The sequence below is a fragment of the Neoarius graeffei genome, chromosome 19 (assembly GCF_027579695.1).
Source record: "Neoarius graeffei isolate fNeoGra1 chromosome 19, fNeoGra1.pri, whole genome shotgun sequence".
Classification (NCBI taxonomy): Eukaryota; Metazoa; Chordata; class Actinopteri; order Siluriformes; family Ariidae; genus Neoarius; species Neoarius graeffei.
The window spans coordinates 8,057,513-8,078,193 of NC_083587.1; the positions used below are offsets into that span (position 1 = coordinate 8,057,513).

At 40.8% G+C, this 20,681-nt stretch overlaps 1 protein-coding gene across 3 annotated transcripts in view; it reads left to right on the top strand.

Annotated features, from left to right (window-relative positions):
- The window catches only part of LOC132867689 (zinc finger protein 345-like), a 46,797-nt gene extending 27,475 nt beyond the window's left edge, over positions 1-19,322 (top strand). For all 3 annotated transcript variants that reach the window (XM_060900701.1, XM_060900700.1, XM_060900699.1), the window contains 3 exons: positions 12,461-12,528; positions 12,701-12,879; positions 15,935-19,322. In XM_060900701.1, coding sequence (XP_060756684.1) covers positions 12,461-12,528; positions 12,701-12,879; positions 15,935-17,523 — 1,836 coding nt within the window. In that variant the 3' untranslated portion in view covers positions 17,524-19,322. The remainder of the gene's footprint in view (positions 1-12,460; positions 12,529-12,700; positions 12,880-15,934) is intronic.
- Positions 19,323-20,681: the final 1,359 nt, after the last annotated feature.

A 20,681-nucleotide genomic window follows, 5' to 3' on the forward strand; every position in this document is an offset into this window, starting at 1 on the left:
AGAGGAGCTAACCCTGAAAATTGCAGAGAAATTTGCGACTATTTAAAATGTATTTTTTTAAAAATAGACAGGCGCAACAGAGTATGGAAGAGTTTGTTTAAGAATCTCCTTTTATTTCTGCTCACATTTGAATTGGCTTCTTCATGAAGGTGTTCAGACAAAATCAAATGATTTTTCTTCCAGATGAACCAACTTCCTCATTCAACATGGAAAACCCAGATTGGGCACCAAACAAACAACGCTGACTTAATTCGTTAAAGGACCCATGGCATGGTGGTTTGTTGATGCTTTAAACGGGCTCGTGGAGGTTTCCGGATGTTATATCCGCAGCCTTTCTCGAAATGAACCCTCGGCACGTAGATATAGCCTCCTGGGAGAAAGCCCCATTTCAGCGCTTTTCCCAGTGCGTCGTTTTGCTAATGAGAAGCAGGAGGCAGGGAAGGGTAGAGGGTGGGGGCGGGTCTTATCATTAATATTCATGACATGTAAACGTGTTACCTCTGATTGGCTAACAGCATTGTGACGCTACCTCCAGTGGGTCAGAACAAGCGGATGTGGGTGTCTTACTATGGCGAGAGAGAAGGAACAAACCGCAAAGGGAAAAATACCGTGCGCTGACGTCATTAAGGTGCGACGCGAGGAAATAAAATAAATTCAACAAATGTTTGGGTTTTTACTGAACAAACAAACAAATAAAATGAACGAGTGACTTAAAAAAAGAATGTGGATGTCTTTGTAAAAACTGTTTTGATTGGCTATTATAACAGAGCATGCTGCATGCTTTTCGGTTTTGTAGTGCAGAGTACCTGGCTAACTGCAGGAAGCGGTTAGCTGCACAGCTAATGTAGCCATTGCAAGGCTAACGTGGCACCAATTTTAAATCACGGCAAAACGACTTAACAGTTATACACTTACTTGTTCGGTGTTTGTTGCTGATGCGGCAGGGATGCTTGGTACGGACCCAGGCTTCAGTGACAGTTGATGTGCAAAACCTGCACTGTACTGTCCCAAGTTGTGGAAACATTCCTCAGGAAAATGCTTCCGACAAACATACACCGTCTTAGGTAGACTCGACGGCGTATTATTGAAGTAAATAAAATTAAGCCACTCCGTCTTCAGGGGCTCTCCCGTCGGCAGTAAAAACAGACTCTTTTCTGTGTTGTCACATCCATGTACAGCGCAATTTCCATGTTTCGCTCGCTTAGGTGATGCCATGTTGTGTCCTCTATGGTCTCCTCACTACAACTGGGCGGGCAATTCATACAGTGGGTGGGAATCCAGAGGGGGGGGCATGGGGATCATCTCCCTTGCTGACGTAGTAAAGGGAAGAGTTTATCAACGCGCCGTTTTGACGTGCCATTCTCAAATGTTGGGCATAGTTTGGTTTACACATTATGAAATTTCTAGCCACTGGGGTGACCTTAAGAAGGTCAGAGGAATTCATTTTAACGTTAAAAAACCTCAAAGTGAAAATTTCATGCCATGGGACCTTTAAAAAAACAACAACAAGGAGCGACATGCTCCTGATGTATCCTGAAAGAACAGAAAAGATTAAGAGCAAAAAGCGCTGAAGCTTTGCTTCTGTTATCAGAGGAACTCAGTCCTGTGCAAAATGTCAACTTGGAGCCAGAGTGTAGTAATGAACCTACAGTTTGAGTGTGTTCTACACAAACGCACTGAACTTTACAACAGCTGCAGGCATGTGAAATGGAAATCAACTAAGGCAGGAAAAACTATTTTGGATAAAATTGTTACTGTCTGTTGCACACTTATCAACCTGTGTGACTCAGTTGTGCCTTTTGAATAGAGAATAAATGAAGAGGGAACTGAACATGAACAGTTTATTGAAATTATTATTACAAGGGTGATTATAGTTAACTATATGATTATAGTTAGCTATATGACTACAGCTGCAACTGGAATGTGCCGATTCTGTTTGCATTTGTAATTATTGTACCATCCACTATTAGATAAAATTAAAATAAAATATTACAACATTGTTTGAAAGTCTAGAGCAAGATAACGTTATTTTACAAATAATACTTCAGAGATTTGTTTCTTTTTTAACAAATCATAAATATCAATGTATAAATGAGTGCAAATAGCTCTGTAACTTGATGTCCTTGAGGTTGTTGAGACATGGCGGGCCGGGAATACCATCTAGCCCACAGTTCAAGTTGTAGTCCTTTGAGAGTAAATGCTCAGGCTTTTGCAGCATTCTGTTCCCTAAAGCTGATGTCAGTAAAAATTCTTTACACAAAGGTTTTCTTGTTTATATAGTGGGGTGTGCAGTTTTTTTTTTTTTTTTGAACTGTTCTTCCATGTCCGGATTCTTCCGGAAAAGGAAAGTACATTCCAACATGTAGCTAACACTAGGCCACAAATCTGCACCGTCACTCCATTGGTTTTGAGGAATTTTGTACAGATCATAGCCACTAATAAACTCTAATTTCCATGTATCCTTCACTTCTTTATAACTAAGATTATCCAAGTAATACGTTAGTAGAGCTTTTTTAGCTGTAGTTTTCTTCAGACAACAGCAACGGACGTCTGACATCTTTGCTTGGCTTCAGTATGTGAACAGTATGTAAACAAAGTTTGCTTGTCCCCCAGGTATAGGGTAGGGTAGTGACCGTTGCTAACGTAAATGTGATGTCAGTGTAAGGGGTCTATAGACCGAAAAAGAGCTTCTACCCAAGAGCCATAACTGCACTAAACAGTGCTTGTTTTAAAGGGCTGATGACACGAATATGACTCTATGCAATTTCTTAAATAAACTATACAACATGGCAAACATGTTAGATTTCTGTTATAATTACGTGAAAAGAAGCTGTTACGCGAATATCCAACTTTTAATTGCACAGCGCAAGAAAACTGGGTCCGTGGCTCACGGCCATGTTGTGATGTCAGCGGAAGAACACACTGCGGTTCACTGGCTGTCTACTCAATGGAAATGGCGCATGAAAACGCCGGTGAACTCTCTAGCTCTTCCTCTTCTGGGAGTCTAGAATTGTGTTGAGTGGGATAGATCGGAAGAATCAAGTGATGACGAACATGGGTGCATCCAACCGTACAGGTTTGAACCTGTTACTGTGCAATCTGAGAGCGACTCCGACCCCGAGATGGACAGCGGACAGGCAGACAGCCCAGCATTGAACACCACAAGGTTGGATAACAAGGATTGGTAGGTCAACCTGTATTTGTTCAAAATGTTACAGAATCAATATTTTAATATTGTGTATTGTTGTCTTGCATGTGTAAACACTGCTTATATCATGTAAACCGTATGCTACACTGAATACATAGTTCCTAATGGAGCATGCAAACGGCTAACATAATAAGCTTACGACTATGCCTGATCCGTGATGCATTTAGGATAATATTGGCAGGCATGTCTTCTAGTTTATGGCTTCTTAGTTTTATCCTTGAATGAAGCAAAATATTTGATAACCTACATCAGCGTAAGCAAATGACAATCTGTAGCCTGCTTGTCTGGCTAAGTTAGCTTTCCCTCAGTGTTTGCTTTGAGAAACAAGCTTTCACAAGCAAATACATGACTGATATCACGCCAACTTTGATTACATTTATGATTATCATGAATGTGTACTCTATATGATGTGTACTCTATGAGCGCTCTGGAGCGAGTCACTTCCAAGATGGCCGCGCAGACCGCATGGTTACTATTTTTAGCATCATGTCGGAGCACTCTATAGCTCTACATACCTTTTATCTTATGTCGTTTCTCAACACGTGTTCTGACAGTTGGACTGTCTTTGGAGGAGTCGTCTTGTCCCAGGCGACTGCTGGATCCGGCATAGCTACTAGTAGACCCCCTCCAGAATACTGTAGGCACTGCTGATGGTAGCAGCACACGTTTGTGCTGAACTGCACACCCAAGAGATTCCTTTAAGCTGGGAAGGGTGTCAAAACAATCCAAATCGAAGTGTTCAGAGCAGCACAGGACGGATGTTGGTGAGGGCTCCCACTTGTCACGAGTGTGCCTGACTTGCTTCACCCACTTCGCATGCAGCTCGGGATCTCTGGGAAACTTGAATAAACTTACCCCATCCTTGTGGGTTTTGGAGCAAAAGCCGGCAACACAACGCGAAGGCATAATAACTAATATATATATTATATAAGCGAAAGAATCTTCCTCCTAACTTACCAGTTTGTTGTTGATGCGAGAGGTGTTCAGTTTATCATCATATATGATGATGATGATGATAAACTGAACACCTCTCGCATCAACAACAAACTGGTAAGTTAGGAGGAAGATTCTTTCGCTGACGTCATATAGCCCCTCCTCCTCATTCGTCTCCTGGGTGCTGCAGCCCCGTCAAATTTGCCCAAATAGCTGCGTTTTTTATCATAACTTGTAAAATGGGTGCCTTCGTGAATTAATATATGGATCATCGGAAATTACTTTTTATGTTATAAAACATCGCCAAAGATGTCAAAAACGTGTCATCAGCCCTTTAAAGGGACCATGCAATTTAAAAAAAACAGCAGTGTGAATAATTTTGTGCGTGTATGTCTTTTTAGAGTTTTTGAGTTGTTAATACATTATATATTAACAACTCAAAAACTCTAAAAAGACATACACGCACAAAATTATTCACACTGCTGTTTTTTTTTTTTTTTTTTTAAATTGCATGGTCCCTTTAAAGGGCTGATGACACATTTTTGACATCTTTGGCGATGTTTTATAACATAAAAAGTAATTCCCGATGATCCATATATTAATTCACGAAGGCACCCATTTTACAAGTTATGATAAAAAACGCGGCTATTTGGGCAAATTTGATGGGGCTGCAGCACCCAGGAGACGAATGAGGAGGAGGGGCTATATGACGTCAGCGAAAGAATCTTCCTCCTAACTTGCATTCGCATGATATGGAACTAGTGGGGAAAAAAGTGCCGTCACGGCACGAATTAGACCCTCCGAGGGTCTAATTCGTGCCGTGACGGCACTTTTTTCCCCACTAGTTCCATATCATGCGAATTCCCTTTACTGTCTATCTGCGCATCTCAGAATGACACAGGACAATGGGTGAACTAGATTTTTTTTTTTTTCCCCAGCCACGGTACGCCATAAATCCGGCGCGGCGCCGGAACGCTATCACCCCTGTATATATTATGTGGACATATTTCTTTATTTTTAATAAGCAGATGTTGCACTGGTAGGATGGCATCCAATTTCGTTGTACGATATGCAATGACACGTTTTTATATTCAAAAGTGGAGCTCTCCGTCTCATGATTTCTCCTTCCACACACACTTGCCACATTTAGTTCACTACCTGTCAAGTTAAACATGCAAAAACAAAAATGTCCAAGTCTATTGCAATACTTCATAAAACTAAACACATTCTAAGCCAAAAATCATTGCATGCACTTTATAATTCTCTGCTTGCTCCATACATAACTTATTGTGTGGAGGTCTGGGGAAATGCATGTAAAACAATCACAAACCCGATCTTCATATTGCAGAAAGAGCTATTAGGATCATACGCAACATATGTTATAGTGAACCAACCAATCCATTGTTTATAAACTTGAATGGCCTTAAATTTCGTGATTTTGTGGATTACAAAATTGCTCAATTTATATTTAAAAGCAAAACTATCGCTGACTGTATTCAGAGGTTCTTTCAAATCAGAGAGTCATTATGAATTAAGAGGAACTCGTATATGTTTGTTAAAACAAAGTTCAGAACAAATGTGTAACAGGTGTATATCTATAACAGGAGTTAATTTATGGAATGGTCTTGAAAATGAAATTAAACTGTGTAACACGCTTAAAGGCCTTAAAGCGTACAAACATAAGATTATCAGTAAGTACAAAACTGAGATATGAAATATGTTTGGAAAAAAATGGTTTGATTTAAATTTGATCCAGCTACTTGATATTTAACGCTACAGAATACAAAAACGGCAAAATCCAATATGTTTTGGTGTTCATTTGAAATTAAAAGCTGTAAAATTGTATTGAACAAAATGTAACAGATACTATTGTTACTATTTTTTTCCTTTTTCTTTCCTTAATTCCTTTGGCATAAAAAAGATGTATTAATTTATGAAATGTGATGAGGGTAGACGCAATAAGCTTTTGCTTCAGTCTAATCCTTTTCGGTCTTTCTTGCTGATATGTATGTAACCAGTGTGTAGGTTATTGAAAGTTGAAATGACCGAAATAAATAATTAAATCTAAAATAAGCAGATGTTGCACTGGTAGGATGGCGTCCAATTTCGTTATACGATATGCAATGACACACTTTTATATTCAAAAGTGGAGCTCTCCGTCTCATGATTTCTCCTTCCACACACACTTGCCACATTAGTTCACTACCCGTCATGTTTATTTTTGAACATCAACATGCTTCTAGGATATGTTGCGTAATCACGGTCACCTACTTCTACGTTTGAGTTGAGAGAGATTTCTTTCACAGCTACCCTAACTTGCAACAGAACAGGTAGCTTTTCCTCTGGCAGTAGTTATTAAAAAAAAAAAAGACAATAATAGTGTTTCCCTCAGGATTTTGTGAAACTAGGGTCATTGGCCCTCTCTCTGGGGGCATGCTCCCCTGTGAGATAATTTTGTTTATTTTAAAGTTAAATGTATCAAACTGGTGCACTTTGAGAGCAAAATTAAGAGTTTTAGATCTATGAAGAACTTGCACAAAACAATTTTGTGCTTGTGTAATTTAAGCATAAACACACTGGTTGTATCGATATGAATGGTGATGCCACAGCAAAAAGGCCACACCTGCAAAGCATGGTTAAGGAGTTTAACAGTTTAAAAAATGACTAGAGCATACATTTCAGCCCTCAAAGAAATGAAGCAGAAGTGGTTACCTGTGTTCAACTGGTTTATTTATTTATTTTTTAATTTAAAATATTGAATAGAGAACATGCAGAATAATTTCATTTTAGCCAAAAATAAACCTATTTTGAACTCTGGTTAGAGCATGCACTTGTGTTTTGAATGACATACATGCTACCGGATGTGTTAGCAGCTTTTCTGACTCAAATAAGCTAAAACTCTACAAATTTAACCGTGCACTGTTTTAAAGCAAGGAGATGAGTCGGACATGCTGACGTTAACGTTCTCTAAGCTCAAGTTTGATGAACGCTAATTATCAATGCTAACTTCTCCATTGATATCTGTTTGCTGTTTTAAATTGATAACCATCGTATTGTGTTTGGACTAGTGGATGACTGGAGTGGACACTTCATGTTATCAGTCTCAAATCAAATGGTGTTTGTGTTCTGAAAATGCTTCCTTCACTCACTACAGTCTAGGTAACTCATGGAAAACACTGGTAATGAGCGTTGCCTGACGTTTTTAAAAAAAATTATACAATTGCCTGTCTGATTTACCTATCTGTTTTAATAATTATTTGATAATCTGCTGTAGTGCAATCTGGGTCAAATTTTGCAAATGACCTTCTAGCCCATCATAATGTGTGTGACATTCTTCATAATCAATAGCCAACTTTTAATTTGGTGTGCCTTGACATTCTGATTTGACCTTTGATGTGCTTCAGCCCCAACAAGCTTGGAAATCTCTGGTACATATGATAGTCAGTTATGGTGGGGCAAGTTACAGCAGTTTTAAATGAACATGCAGCCTAGCCCATCTCTAAAGTCCTTCCCGCTCCATGCAGTCAGGCACATTGGGCGGCGCTGACCTTCGTTTCCATAGCCCTCGGCCTCTCACCTATACAGCTAGGGTTACAGGGGGGCTAGTCCTCTGGTAACCGCGAGAGGCAACAGCCTAGTCTATAGCTATGTTTTAATGTCCATTTTAAGCTCTTCATTCTGGTCCTTGAAAATGGGATTGCAGGCCAATTCAGGGTGCTGATGCCCAAACAGTTTGTAGATTTATTTTTTTTTAAACATTTGGAAGCCTATGCCTCTAATGCCTGGTTTGTTTGTTTTTTTAGCTCCTCCTTAAATTTTTGACCTTTCCATGGCTTTTGTTTCACTGCTGCACACTGCTTTTGCATTAGTGTAGAATGTTAATGTGCATTCGCTAACTTGGTTGTGATTGACCGGTGAGAACACGTATGCTGTCATGTGAACCTGAAATGACAGGTCCACAGACAGGGCCGGTAAAAGCACGGCAAAACAAAATCTCTGTTCATTATGCCCTGACGAATAAACATGACCCAAGATAGCTGGTTCTGTTCAGACAGTCATCCAAGCTTACTTCTCAAGGGAATTTTTACAGCTAGGGTAAATATCCTTAGCAAAATCCATTCCAGTATGTTGCCTTCCCTCTTTTTCATGTTGCTGACCGTAGTTGGGAAGCGGGAGTGAATCCGGTTTGCTAGACTCGCTCACTTCCCTGCTCGTATGGCTTTCATAATGCTCCTGGATTCTAACGGGTATATGAGTCAGGACACACACACGGCATTGGTCTGAACAAAGTAACGTCTTTATATGAAAATAGTGCTCATCACCATTACAGTTGTGGCTAACTCCACATACAGTGCTCAGCGTAAATGAGTACACCCCCTTTGAAAAGTAACATTTTAAACAATATCTCAATGAACACAATTTCCAAAATGTTGACAAGACAAAGTTTAAAATAACATCTGTAACTTATAACTTGAAAGTAAGGTTAATAATATAACTTAGATTACACATTTTTCAGTTTTACTCAAATTAGGGTGGTGCAAAAATGAGTACACCCCACAACAAAAACTACTACATCTAGTACTTTGTATGGCCTCCATGATCTTTACTGACAACACCAAGTCTTCTAGGCATGGAATGAACAAGTTGGCGACATTTTGCAACATCAATCTTTTTCCATTCTTCAACAATGACCTCTTTTAGTGACTGAATGCTGGATGGAGAGTGATGCTCAACTTGTCTCTTCAGGATTCCCCATAGGTGTTTGATTGGGTTCAGATCAGGAGACATACTTGGCCACTGAATCACTTTCACCCTGTTCTTCAGAAATCCAACAGTGGCCTTAGATGTGTGTTTAGGATCATTGTCATGTTGGAAAAGTGCATGACGACCAAGGGCACGGAGTGATGGTAGCATCTTCTCTTTCAGTATAGAGCAATACATCTGTGAATTCATGATGCCATCAATGAAATGCAGCTCCCCGACACCAGCAGCAATCATGCAGCCCCACATAAGGACACTGCCACCACCATGTTTCACTGTAGGCACCATGCATTTTTCTTTGTATTCCTCACCTTTGCGACGCCATACAGTTTTGAAGCAATCAGTTCCAAAAAGATTTATCTTGGTCTCCTCACTCCAGAGTATAGAGTCCCAGTAGTCTTCATCTTTGTCAGCATAGGCCCTAGCAAACTCGCGCCGGGCTTTTTTGTGCCTGGGCTTTAGGAGAGGCTTCTTTCGTGGACGGCATCCATGCATGCCATTCCTTTGCAGTGTACACCATATTGTGTCACCGGAAATAGTCACCCCAGTTTGGCTTTCTACTTCTTTAGGTAACTGTAGAGAACTTGCATGCCAATTTTCTTCAACCCTTCTCATCAGAAGACGCTCCTGTCAAAGTGTTAACTTCCGTGGATGACCTGGACGTCTCTGTGAGATGGTTGCAGTTCCATTTTTCTTAAATTTTTGTACCACTTTTGCTACAGTATTCTGACTAAGTAAAGCTTTGCTGATCATCTTGTAGCCTTCACCTTTGTGGTGTAAAGAAATTATTTTCTTTGGGGAATTCTGAAGAGACAAGTTGAGCATCACTCTCCATCCAGCATCCAGTCACTAAAAGAGGTCATTGTTGAAGAATGGAAAAAGATTGATGTTGCAAAATATCGCCAACTTGTTCATTCCATACCTAGAAGACTTGGTGATGCCATGAAAAGTCATGGAGGCCATATAAAGTACTAGATGATGTAGTTTTTGTTGTGGGGTGTACTCATTTTTTGCACCACCCTAATTTGAGTAAAACTGAAAAAAATGTGTAATCTAAGTTATATTATTAACCTTACCTTCACGTTACAAGTTAAACAGATGTCATATTAATCTTTGTCTTGTCAACATTTTGGAAATTGTTTGTGTTCATTGGGATTGTTTAAAATGTTACTTTTCAAAGGGGGTGTACTCATTTATACTGAGTACTGTAACTTCTGCATAGTGACAAAACCAGCCATATGCTGGGGGGGAATCCAGCTAAACCCCTGCTGCTACAGGCCCTCTTAAAACTGCAGGGCATATTTTACAAGTACCATGCAACTATCTGAGGAAATTATGATTAAAACATTGATGAATTAGACTAAAATTAAAATTGAGTTCCATTGATGAAATCTTGACCAAAAAAAAGACTAAAATGTAACTACTATTTTCAGGACACAAGACTAAAAGTAAATGTAAAATAATTTAAATTAAAGATGAACACTGCTACACTGAACTAAAACAACATTGGCACCCAAATCAATATTACTTGTACAGATCAAAAATATTTTATATAAAACCCATTTAGAGACAGAACTGACTTAAAATTGTGTATTTTTGTAGCTGTCTGTTTAGAGATCAAAACACAAGGGACAGATATTTATCAGAGAGGTCTGATTCACAGCACAGCTTTGCCATGTCAGAAGTAAAGCCTTTTATGAGAAACCTTTCCTTTGCCTAAATTCTGATAAAGCCTTGCCTGCATTTTCCTATAGTTACTAAATTCATCTTGGAGCTTGTCAGCTGTTTTGTGAATCTTACGATACAGTCAAAAACCTTTAATTCAGCCTTCATGAGGCTTAATAATATTGGCATGAGCCATTGTTCTTGTTTGTGTAAACCTCATTTAAAGCCATATACAGTGGGGCAAAAAAGTATTTAGTCAGTCACCAATTGTGCAAGTTCATCCACTTAAAAAGATGATAGAGGCCTGTAATTTTCATCATAGGTATACCGCAACTATGAGAGACAAAATGAGAAGAAAAAAAATCCAGAAAATCACATTGTCTGTCTGATTTTTAAAGAATTTATTTGCAAATTATGGTGGAAAATAAGTATTTGATCAATAACAAAAGTTCATCTCAGTACTTTGTTATGTACCCGTTGTTGGTAATGACAGAGGTCAAACGTTTTCTGTAAGTCTTCACAAGGTTTTCACACACTGTTGCTGGTATTTTGGCCCATTCCTCCATGCAGATCTCCTGTAGAGCAGTGATGTTTTGGGGCTGTTGCTGGGCAACACGGACTTTCAACTCCCTCCAAAGATTTTCTATGGGGTTGAGATCTGGAGACTGTCTAGGCCACTCCAGGACCTTGAAATGCTTCTTATGAAGCCACTCCTTCGTTGCCCGGGCGGTGTGTTTGGGATCATTGTCATGCTGAAAGACCCAGCCACGTTTCATCTTCAATGCCCTTGCTGATGGAAGGAGGTTTTCACTCAAAATCTCACGATACATGGCCCCATCCATTCTTTCCTTTACACGGATCAGTCGTCCTGGTCCCTTTGCAGAAAAACAGCCCCAAAGCATGATGTTTCCACCCCCATGCTTCACAGTAGGTATGGTGTTCTTTGGATGCAACTCAGCATTCTTTCTCCTCCAAACACGACAAGTTGAGTTTTTACCAAAAAGTTCTATTTTGGTTTCATATGACATTTTCCCAATCCTCTTCTGGATCATCCAAATGCTCTCTAGCAAACTTCAGACGGGCCTGGACATGTACTGGCTTAAGCAGGGGGACACGTCTGGCACTGCAGGATTTGAGTCCCTGGCGGCGTAGTGTGTGACTGATGGTAGCCTTTGTTACTTTGGTCCCAGCTCTCTGCAGGTCATTCACTAGGTCCCCCCGTGTGGTTCTGGGATTTTTGCTCACCGTTCTTGTGATAATTTTGACCCCACGGGGTGAGATCTTGCGTGGAGCCCCAGATTGAGGGAGATTATCAGTGGTCTTGTATGTCTTCCATTTTCTAATAATTGCTCCCACAGTTGATTTCTTCACACCAAGCTGCTTACCTATTGCAGATTCAGTCTTCCCAGCCTGGTGCAGGTCTACAATTTTGTTTCTGGTGTCCTTTGACAGCTCTTTGGTCTTGGCCATAGTGGAGTTTGGAGTGTGACTGTTTGAGGTTGTGGACAGGTGTCTTTTATACTGATAACGAGTTCAAACAGGTGCCATTAATACAGGTAACGAGTGGAGGACAGAGGAGCCTCTTAAAGAAGTTGTTACAGGTCTGTGAGAGCCAGAAATCTTGCTTGTTCATAGGTGACCAAATACTTATTTTACCGAGGAATTTACCAATTAATTCATTAAAAATCCTACAATGTGATTTCCTGGATTCTTTCCCCCCCATTCTGTCTCTTATAGTTGAAGTTTACCTATGATGAAAATTACAGGCCTCTCTCATCTTTTTAAGTGGGAGAACTTGCACAATTGGTGGCTGACTAAATACTTTTTTGCCCCACTGTATTGATTTTGTGTAAAAAAAAAAAAAAAAAAAGTAAATGTGGTATTTTTCTACAGGTATACAGGAGCATGCAGTGTGAGGAATACATCGATGCCAAAAGAGAGACGCATGTGAATTGGATGAGGTGAGCAGTACACTAGCTGTTGGGTCGTTTTAGTGATTTTGATTTTACAGCTCCTCATTTGTTGGAAGAAATTTATCTTCATGTCATTGATATCTCCACCATGCTTTCTCCAAGTCTGTAATTCTGATCTAATTTTTTTACCTTTTTCTGAAACGTTGTCTCACTCTTTTAGGTATGTGAATTGTGCCCGTAATGAAGAAGAACAGAATCTTGTGGCATTTGAGTATCAAGGGGGAATTCTGTATCGTTGCTGTCGATCCATTAACCCAGGACAGGAGCTCTTGGTGTGGCATGAAGAGGAGTACACCAAAGAACTCCGTCCTGCACCTACAGGAACAACCAGACAGCAAGGTGTTACTTTTGTTTAAGAGGTTATAGAGGTTATTTTCTGCATCATTTTGTGACATTTCTGAGCCTACCAGTGTTTCTGGGATGAAAGCTGTTGTACAGTGCAGTCTGCAATAACTAGAGCATTCCCCAGAGAACTCATTTTGGCCTGTTCCACCAACCAGGTAGGTCTTCTTGATCATATGACTGTGACCAACCAGAGAGGGTGAAGTCTATCAGCTTCCTTTGAGACACGTGAAGTCCGCCCACTGCATATCTTGCTATTGCAAAACTGACTACTGTACAGTGGTGCTTGAAAGTTTGTGAACCCTTTAGAATTTTCTGTATTTCTGCATAAATATGACCTAAAACATCATCAGATTTTCACCCAAGTCCTAAAAATAGATAAAGAAAACCGAGTTAAACAAATGAGACAAAAATATTATACTTGGTCATTTATTTATTGAGGAAAATGATCCAATATTACATATGTGTAAGTGGCAAAAATATGTCAACCTTTGCTTTCAGTATCTGGTGTGACCTCCTTGTTCAGCAATAACTGCAACTAAACATTTCCGGTAACTTTTGATCAGTCCTGCACACTGGCTTGGAGGAATTTTAGCCCATTCCTCCATACAGAGCAGCTTCAACTCTGGGATGTTGGTGGGTTTCCTCACATGAACTGCTCGCTTCAGGTCCTTCCACAACATTTGGATTGGATTAAGGTCAGGACTTTGACTTGGCCATTCCAATACATTAACTTTATTCTTCTTTAAGAATTCTTTGGTACAACAACTTGTGTGCTTAGGGTCGTTGTCTTGCTGCATGACCCACCTTCTTATGAGATTCAGTTCATGGACAGATGTCCTGACATTTTCCTTTAGATATCACTGGTATAATTCAGAATTCATTGTTCCATCAATGATGGCAAGCTGTCCTGGCCCAGATGTATCAAAACAGGCCCAAACCATGATAGTACCACCACCATGTTTCACAGATGGGATAAGGTTCTTATTCTGGAATGCAGTGTTTTCCTTTCTCCAAACATAACGCTTCTCATTTAAACCAAAAAGTTCTATTTTGGTCTCATCCGTCCACAAAACATTTTTCCAATAGCTTTCTGGCTTGTCCACATGATCTTTAGCATACTGCAGACGAGCAGCAATGTTCTTTTTGGAGAGCAGTGGCTTTCTCCTTGCAGCCCTACCATGCACACCATTGTTGTTCAGTGTTCTCCTGATGATGGACTCATGAACAGTAACATTAGCCGATGTGAGAGAGGCCTTCAGTTGCTTAGAAGTTACTCTGGGGTCCTTTGTGACTTCGCCAACTATTACACGCCTTGCTCTTGGAGTGATCTCTGTTGGTTGACCACTCCTGGGGAGGGTAACAACGGTCTTGAATTTCCTCTACTTGTACACAATCTGTCTGACTGTGGATTGGTGGAGTCCAAACTCTTTAGAGACCGTTTTGTAACCTTTTCCAGCCTGATGAGCATCAACAACGCTTTTTCTGAGGTCCTCAGAAATCTCCTTTGTTCATGCCATGATACACTTCCACAAACATGTGTTGTGAAGGTCAGACTTTAATATATCCCTGTTTTTTAAATAAAACAGGGTGCCCACTCACACCTGATTGTCATCCCATTGATTGAAAACACCTGACTCTAATTTCACGTTCAAATTAACTGCTAATCCTAGAGGTTCACATACTTTTGCCACTCACAGGTATGTAATATTGGATCACTTTCCTCAATAAATAAATGACCAAGTATAATATTGTTGTCTCATTTGTTTAACTAGGTTCTCTTTATCTACTTTTAGGACTTGTGTGAAAATCTGATGATGTTTTAGGTCATATTTATGCAGAAATATAGAAAATTCTAAAAGGTTCACAAACTTTCAAGCACCACTGTATTTTGTAAACCACAAGATATTGTTGTAGTTTTATTCATCATGCCCAGTTTAACCAGAAGTAGTGTAAAATGCATGCCCTGTGGATCCCGAGTTGCACAGCAGAAAAGTGTTGTCCCCATCATCCTCCCCATCATCCAGATATTGCCACTTTCAAATCCTGATGACGCCACAATCATCTGTGGTTGGGAGCTCAAGAGAGCAAAATTGTCTGGGCTCTCCGGGAGGGAGAGATAGCATGCTCTCTCTTCTCTGCCCTGTCAGTTACACTGGCCAGTCACGGGTGTGAGAGAGCACATTTAATAGGAAGTAAGTGGATTGGGCTTTCGTCCGAGTGTGCTTTGCAGCCCCCTGACATTGTATGAGTAAAACGTGGTCAACTGGTGTTTCTTGTCTTGGAGGAGGCACATGATAGCCCTCCCTGGTTGGTAGCTGTTATGTGAGTGATACTGGAGAGGAGTCTAATGGGTGGGAATTGGCCATGGCTAAATTGGGGAGAAATCAGGGGGGAATGCCCTGTCACAGCAAACACATAATATAGGATGATGTCAGACCTCCCCATATTACAGAAACACTGGGGGGGGCGTGGCGTCATTATAATACCTTCAGTGCAATATAACCAGCTGGCTGGAAAGAAGTTTGTTGAACACACGTGTGTAATTGAAATTAATAAGTGTTTTTAAACTTGACAACCTAATCCATATAAAAAATCCAGATAGAAAATACATATTTGCTTGTGTAAATGCTACTAGAAACTATTTGCAAATAAATCTATCCATATCCAGTTTGATAAATAAGGCCCATTTTTGGATCTTTCAGAACCTTGAATGTGAGGGCTGAGTTTCCTTCTCAATCCTGGATGAGATGTAAATAAGGCTAGGCTTGCCATTACCTAGACTTGACATGATGTCCAACAGGAACCAACAACTCCCCTTTGGTTGCTCAGACCCATGGGGCTATGGCCAATGCTGTGCATAGCTGCTGTTCCAGGACCTTATTGAATCTCCCAGTATTCCAAGCTAGAGGCTGCTATATCTTTTAATTTATGTAGAATCTTGATTAAGTTTCAGTTATAGCACTCCTTACATTGCGTTAGTGTTGTTATATTTTATAATCTTGTTGCATTTCATGTTCAATTTGTTATTTTTGTTGTTTCATTTCTCCAGAAGTAAAGAACACTCTGCTGCAAGTCTTTTCATGCTCCACATGCCCTCGTTCCGATGCATCTCCAATTTACCTCGACAAGCATATCCGGAGATGCCACTATGAAGAGTACATGAGACTGCGAGAATCAGGAGAGATTAAATATAAGCTTCAGATCCCCTCCAAATGCTCCAGTCGTCAACCAACATCAACTGATGTTATCCATTCTGATACTTCCCATAATGATATACAGAAGGAAATTCACCACTGCTCAGATTGTGGAAAGAGTTTTAGTTATCAGAATGCACTCAAGACACACCAGCGCATTCACACAGGGGAAAAGCCGCATCACTGCTCACAGTGTGGGAAAAGTTTTACTCGTCAGAGTCATCTCCAAATACACCAGCGCATTCACACAGGAGAGAAGCCGTATCTCTGCTCACAGTGTGGGAAGAGTTTCTCTCAGCAGAGTTCTCTCCGACTACACCAGCGGATTCACACAGGAGAGAAGCCGTATCACTGCTCACAGTGTGGGAAGAGTTTCTCTCAGCAGAGTTATCTCCGACTACACCAGCGGATTCACACAGGAGAGAAACCGTATCACTGCTCACAGTGTGGGAAGAGTTTTACTTGTCAGAGTCATCTCCAAAGACACCAGCGCATTCACACAGGAGAGAAGCCGTTTCACTGCTCACAGTGTGGGAAGAGTTTTACTCAGCAGAGTGCTCTCCAAATACACCAGCGCATTCACACAGGAGAGAAGCCGTATCACTGCTCACAGTGTGGGAAGAGTTTTACTCGTCAGAGTGCTCTCCAACAACACCAGCGCATTCACACAGGAGAGAAGCCGTATCACTGCTCACAGTGTGGGAAGAGTTTTACTCGTCAGAGTGATCTCCAAACACACCAGCGCATTCACACAGGAGAGAAGCCATATCACTGCTCACAGTGTGGGAAGAGTTTTACTCGTCAGAGTGATCTCCAAACACACCAGCGCATTCACACAGGAGAGAAGCCATATCACTGCTCACAGTGTGGGAAGAGTTTTACTCGTCAGAGTGATCTCCAAACACACCAGCGCATTCACACAGGAGAGAAGCCGTATCACTGCTCACAGTGTGGGAAGAGTTTTACTCGTCAGAGTGCTCTCCAACGACACCAGCGCATTCACACAGGAGAGAAGCCGTATCACTGCTCACAGTGTGGGAAGAGTTTTACTCGTCAGTATGATTTCCAACAACACCAGCACATTCACTCAGGAGAGAAGCCGTATCACTGCTCACAGTGTGGGAAGAGTTTTACTCGTCAGTATGATCTCCAACAACACCAGCGCATTCACACAGGAGAGAAGCCGTATCACTGCTCACAGTGTGGGAAGAGTTTTACTCGTCAGTATGATCTCCAACAACACCAGCGCATTCACACAGGAGAGAAGCCGTATCACTGCTCACAGTGTGGGAAGAGTTTTACTCATCAGAGTGCTCACCGACGACACCACCGCATTCACACAGGAGAGAAGCCGTATCACTGCTCACAGTGTGGGAAGAGTTTTACTCATCAGAGTGATCTCCAACACCAGCGCATTCACGCAGGAGAGAAGCCGTTTCACTGATCACAGTGTGGAAAAATGTTTGCTTGTTTAGTTACATTTAAGACCTTCAAGTGCACTAACTCGGAGACACTGCATGATTTAAAGTTGTCAAATTAAATATGGTTGTTACAGTTTTGACTGAAAATGACTGTACTTTGAACTTTTATTTTTCATGTTACGCTGGTCAACAATTTTTCAGAAGTTGTCTGCTTCAGAGATGAAATTGGCTATTATGAAATTTGGTGTGTTGAATTAGAAGTGACAGTTAATCAGCTGATTAGCTATGGCTTCCAAGATATTTAAGATTTTAAATTTTATACTTATGTACATTGTGTAGATCGTAATGTTTTAAATATAAATTGTAAAACTAGGTCTCTTCATGTGTTTATGGTCGGTTTACATGATATTTCACCTGTTCTCTTTATGTAACACTAGAAAATCAGCAAAAAGTTTATATAAATAAAATGTATTATGAACCAAATTGCAAAAACCGATGTGATTTTTCCGCGAATTCGCGGAATTCCGCTTTTTTCACCTCAAATTTTGAAAAAATTTTTTCCGATTTTTTCGCTCAAAAATCTGCATTCATATCCTATTCGTTCCGACTTTCAGTAATTCCGTCATTGAGATGAAACGAGGTACGTGATTGGCCCATCGCTCTGTAACAACCATTGAATGCGCTTGTTAGATAGCTGTACGTAAGCTTGCTTCAAACAAAGAGTTGAAAGATGGCAGCCTCCGTGATCGAGCGTAAAGATGCACCTGATCATCAGTTTAGTGTGTGTGTGTGTGTTTTTAAAGTAAATAAACATGGGGAAGAAGAAAAAAACAACCCAGCTCATTTCTTTCCCCATAATAAACCTGTGAGTGGTGATGGTGTCACTGCACGTGCGACAGTTGGGTATGTTTTCGCGGGGTGACGAAGGTTGCCGTGGCAACGGGGCCTCGCTTCATCTGTTGCTTCCTGGATGCGCATGCGCACGCTATGAAAGCTGTGGTGAAAAGGTTAGCATTGGAGGCTAAACCTTCTGAGGAGAAAAGAAGGGGCGGTTTTTCAGTTTGTTTTAGTTACGTCCGAAGAAACAGCAGTTTAAATCACGGCTCTAGTTTACAAATCAAAATGGTTACTCAATGAAGAAAAAACAAAAGCTTGAGAGAGGGGGAGTAGTGGGAGTTTAACCCGGGAAAGTGAGTCTGTGAGGCGGCAGTGATGCTTGACCCTTCCCGCCTCCTCTCACTTTACCTCAGTCTCTGCCAACTTCATCACAGATTATTTCACCTTTTTCACTCGAAGTTAGTTTTAATTTTCGCTCAAAACTTTTCCCACAGCGTGGATGTAAGGTAATTATACACAATTTTGATTTGTTTATTCAATATTAAAATGTTAGTGCAAATAATACATACTTGCCAACTTTTCAAAATTCTCATGAGGGAGAAAAGTGCATGAAAGACATTTTCAATTGGCCGAGGGTCTGATGCGCGGTTGAAATGATAAAAACAGTGGATCCCAATTAATTGCAAACACATTTTTTGTGACTGTTGTTTAGTGAAAAAGTGATTTTTATTCTTGCATATGAAAATCCTCGAGTGAGTGAACACTGTACAGTTCTGTATATGAGTCAATTTCACAAATGTTTTTTTTTTTTTTTTTTGGCCGGACGTGTTTTGTTTACATTTTGAGATTTCTAAAACCTTTTTATGGTCTCATATGATAAAACATTATCAGTTCTACCTTGCATTTCAAAATTTGAGTGGAAAAAATTTGGTGGATGAATTCTTATGTTGTATCATGTTTGTTTGAAAAGGCACATTTTGGTATGTTCAACTTGTACAGTAATTGAAAGTATAAATTTTGTTTTTCCTTATACAATTTTCTATTTATTCTAATGCAGATGATTTAATTTAGAATGACATTTTTAGATTTCATGTTTTGGGTTTTTGTCAGTTAAGAATCACTGAATTTACTATAGGGGCTCAGAGTTGCATGTTGACCATTAAATTGGCTTGAATTTGTTAATCATGACAAGTTTTTTCTTGTGTGTTTGCTTGCCATTTTAGTACAATTTTTAAGTCAGAAAACCCCAGAACCCAGGAGCTTCGGGGGGCTTCGCCCCCCCCTTGTCCCCCCACCAGGGCGCTGCCCTGGACCAGCTGGGGGCCTGTGGCCCCCAGACCCCCGGCTAAAATTTTCAGATAATTTCACCAGCCCCAAATCACATCCCTGTGTGTGGTAGGCTCGCCGAGACGAGAGTCCTGACATCAGGCATAATACAACAATGGCATGTTAATATGGTTAAAAAATATTATGACCTGCTCTGGCTGGATGCTTGATTGGGTGATGGGTGCACACTCCTCAGCAATGAAACAGAATTATAGATCAGAGTGAGTGCAGGCAGATGCAGATGGGGCCCTTAGGGCTGGCCAAGACAATTCAGTTACATTTCACTGGGTCTGGGACATGTGACAGAATGTCTGACGGCCGATTCCCTGCAGGCTATGAGACCCAGTCGAGGTCTCCACCCTCTCCACCAAAAGATTTCCTGTTGACTCCATGTAACTCAGAGGGACAGATTTGGGGGGAGGGGGGGGAAAAGAGAGAGAGAGAGAGGGAGAGAAAACAGGTTGTTGGGTATGCCCAATGTCACCTGAATAAATAGGAACAGTATACATATTGCACTGAGTACAAGCAGGGACTCCGGCAACTAACTATAACAGCATAACTAAAAGGGGAGAGCCAGAAGGTAACACAGGCATGAGGGAGCCCCGGGACATAAAGCAGCCAGCCACTACACTGTCAACAAACTTGAGTGAGCAAGCAAGTGGGGGACTGACAGCATCCATACATCCCAGTTTACCAAAACATTCTGTCTGAGGACCCTCCAGATCTACACCTTTACCTCATAAACACTATTAATAAAAGGCTTGACTAAACATATGTTTTCAGCCTAGACTTAAATGCTGAGACTGTCTGATTGCCAAACATTACTTGGAAGGCTGTTCCATAACCATGGGGCTTTGTAAGAAAAGGCTCTGCCTCCTGATGTAGCCTTCACTATACGAGGTACCAGCAGATAGCCTGCACCTTTTGATCCAAGTAGGCGTGGTGGGTCATAAAGGAGCAGAAGTTCACTTAGGTACTGTGGTGCGAGACCATTTAGTGCTTTAAAGGTCAATAGTAG